This window comes from Lepidochelys olivacea, assembly GCF_965140295.1.
Source record: "Lepidochelys olivacea isolate rLepOli2 genome assembly, chromosome: 25".
NCBI classification, from domain to species: Eukaryota; Metazoa; Chordata; order Testudines; family Cheloniidae; genus Lepidochelys; species Lepidochelys olivacea.
This window is the reverse complement of record NC_140435.1, coordinates 10,789,512-10,792,997: the sequence shown is the minus strand read 5'-3', so window position 1 is coordinate 10,792,997 and position 3,486 is coordinate 10,789,512. Positions and strand designations below refer to the sequence as shown.

At 50.6% G+C, this 3,486-nt stretch overlaps 1 protein-coding gene across 1 annotated transcript; it reads left to right on the top strand.

The window, feature by feature from the left end:
• Positions 1-389: 389 nt before the first annotated feature.
• On the top strand, positions 390-1,478 carry LOC311512818 (4-galactosyl-N-acetylglucosaminide 3-alpha-L-fucosyltransferase FUT6-like; the record flags this gene model as incomplete). The annotated part of the gene is made up of 1 exon (XM_084614176.1): positions 390-1,478. The coding sequence occupies one exon, from the start codon at positions 390-392 to the stop codon at positions 1,476-1,478; it is 1,089 nt and encodes a 362-aa protein (XP_084470302.1).
• Between the last annotated feature and the right edge of the window lie 2,008 nt (positions 1,479-3,486).

Genomic DNA, 3,486 nt, shown 5'->3' with positions numbered 1-3,486 from the left:
GGATAATCCACACCCCTGAGAGATGTAAGTTCTACCAAAGTAAACTGTAGTGTAGACGAGGTCTAAGTGGTTGGAAAGGACTAACCATTTCAGTTTTCTCTGGGCAACCCAGTTTGCTCTGGGTAATTCCCAGCCACAAGGGCAGCATCATACCTAAATGAGGTTATTTCAGCGGGGGCGCATTGGTGTAGGGCGCCAAAGAACTTGTTTGCCTTTGGTGTGAGTCTGCGAGTGATTCTGCTTCACGTTGCTTCAGATTTGTGGGGAACACTTTCTAACATGCTTTGCCAGTTCTTGGCATTGTTCCTTCCCGCCCAGCCCCACCATGTTCAGTTATTGCTATCACTAATCATGCCATTATTGGTGTCTCCTGCATTCCCAGGCCAGCAATGCCGCTCAGCAACCAGAAGAAAAGCCCACCCTGCAAGCACCTCCTAATCTTTATTCTCTCCCAATTGGTAACCGCCTTCTGTTTGTTTCTTTACCTTCGGCCCTCCAGGGACCCTGGCCTAGAGGCCTGGGCTGGCAATTCCTCTTCAGTCACAGTCCATCCTGGAAACAACCCCACAGCTCCAGAGGCTGGTTCGGAGCTGACCATCCTCCTGTGGACCTGGCCCTTTGGGCAACGTGCTGCTCTGCAAAAATGCTCCGAGCTCTTTGGCATCCAGGACTGTCACATCACGGCCAACCGTAGCTGGTACCACAAGGCCAATGCAGTGATTGTGCATCACAGGGATGTGTGCTCCAGCCCAAAGAAACTGCCCCAGGCCCCACGGCCGCCTTCCCAGCACTGGATCTGGTTCAACTTGGAGTCCCCCAGCCACAGCCCTAACCTGGGCTTCATGGATAACCTCTTCAACCTGACCATGTCTTACCGGAGGGACTCTGATATCTTCACCCCCTACGGGTGGCTGGAGGTCCTCAGCCAGCCCCAGAACGTCAGCATCCCAGCCAAGTCCAAGCTGGTGGCCTGGGCAGTGAGTAACTGGAATCCAGCCTCCCGCCGGGTGCAGTACTATGAGGAGCTGAAGAAATACCTCCACGTGGATATATACGGCAGCCATCACATGTCTCTGCCCCGGGACAAGCACTTCTCCACCCTGTCCCAGTACAAATTCTACCTGGCCTTTGAGAACTCGCTTCATGAGGACTACATCACTGAGAAGCTCTGGAACAATGCCCTGGGCTCAGGGGCTGTGCCTGTTGTCTGCGGCCCCCCCCGAAAAAACTACGAGCGCTTTCTGCCCCCCGATGCCTTTATTCACATTGATGACTTTCCCAATGCTCAAGGGCTGGCCCAGTATCTCCAGGAGCTGGACAAGGACCCAGCACGTTACCAGCGCTACTTCCAGTGGCGAACATGGCTAAAACCGTCCAAGCAAAGTTCCTGGACCATCCACTTCTGCAAAGCCTGCCGGGCCTTGCAAATGACAGAGACCTACCAGACCAGGCCTGGTTTGGCCAAGTGGTTCCGCTAGGAGTTACATGCTCAGTTTGCTGTGTTTAGTGCAGATCATTTCCTGTGGGTTCAGTTGCAATTAGCCAAGACTGCTACTTTTCTTTGTATAGAGACATGCCTGCATTTGTTACAAGCTGTGTAGACTTTGCACCAGGAATTGGCTGTTCCGTGCACCCCGCACCCCTCTGCTCGGCTGACTAGCTTCAAAAATCTGAAACTGTGAAATGCAGAATGAGGAAGAGATAACAGAACAAAAGGCAGCTTCTGGGAGTGAAGGGAGGGGACCAGTTTGTTGGAGCTCTGGTTATGGCTGGTCTAGGACGTTGGCAGGAACTCAGTCTTAGTTTGAAACAGTCAGGAAAGATCTGCTTCACCCTTGGAGACTGACATCGCACAATGGCACTGTAAGAACCAGAGGGCAGGCAAATAAGCTGATGAGGGCTAGGAATAAAGAACCCTTTGTGGATTACTTGGAGGGGGAAGATAATGGGGTAGTGAATAGAAGGATGAGGGGCTCATGGGGCATTGTGGCTTTCAAGCTGAGCAATTTTTAGGCCTGGTTGAACTATTAAGGGGCAGGTGTATGCTAGACAGATACATAGATCAAGGCCAGTTCTAGGGTCCTTTTATGGTGGAGCAGGGGGCAAGTGGGTATTTTGGGTCCCCTGGATATTGCAGTTAAAAAATAAACCAATCAGAAGTCCAGGGGCTAGTTAGATCTTTGGGAATGCTTGGATTTTAACAGTTTAATAAAGAAAAAAAAGTCAGACAAGTGTGTCAATATTTTGCTGTGATCTATAATTTAACTAAGGAACGAAGACTCTCCAATCTGCGGCTGTTCCACTGCCCAGCGCTGGATAACGTTACATATTTTGGCCTTCCTGACAATAATTTGGGCCCCCTTGAAGTTCATTTGGTGTGGGGGTGAAGGAAGGTCTTCTTTGCCCACCTGGTTGCGCAGAGCCTGAGACGATTAGATTGATAGATAATTTTGGCTCATCTACGACCTTACTTGGTCTTCATCTTCTGCAGCAGGTGACCCTAATGTTAGGGCTAATAGGAATGGGAGCCCAGATGGGACATAACCTCAAGAGCCATGCAAGGGTAATGTCCAAATTACCGAAAGCCCCTTTCATGCCAAAGTTTGCAACTCTAACACCAACACACTTTATTAAGTGATGAGAAGCTGCATTCAGAGGGACCACCTCGCCCAGCAGTGAAATGCAGCCACCTCTCAGGTGTAAATTACCAACGTTTGAACTGTACAGAGCTAGGGTGACCAGACAGCAAGTGTGAAAAAAATCGGGACAGGGATAATAGGAGCCTATAAGAAAAAGACCCCAAAATTGGGACTGTCCCATAAAATTGGGACATCTGGTCACCCTATACAGGGTAGAACTTTAAAAAGTTCAGGCCAGAATGCATCTCCTTGCTGTGCTAGTGGATTTCAGGCTGGCTGAATGTAATACATATCGATTGGAATGTGCCCAGCTCTTGAAAGAAGAAAAACCAAACCAAAAAAACCACCCCAACCAACAGGACTCTGGTTTTGCCTCCAGCCTGCAAGCACCCTGCAGGGGGTTGGCCCTTTGAGCTATTAAATCAAGTTCAAAGTCTCAGTCCTTCTCTTCAAAGCACTCCATGGTCTGGTATGCCCATGCACCTGTTCTGTGTTTAGAGCTCAGAAGCAAGGTCAAAAAAAATGAGCCTTGCGCATGGGACTGGAAAGTGGGGAGGGTTGTGATGGTCCCTTGTTCCTGGGGGAGTTCATTCCATGGTCTCAGGGCGGGACTGCATTAGAGTGACCCAGCAACATCGCTCAGGGCGGTGAAAAATCCCCACCCCTGGGCAATGCAGTTAAACCGCCCCTAAGACCCCGTGTAGGCAGCACTAGGGGTGTTATCACATGGCTTAATGCAGTGGTTGTCAACCAGGATTCCGGGGCCCCCTGGGGGCCATGAGCTCATTTCGGGGGGGCGGGGGGAAGCACCAAGCAGGACCAGCATTAGACTCGCAGTGGCCCAGGG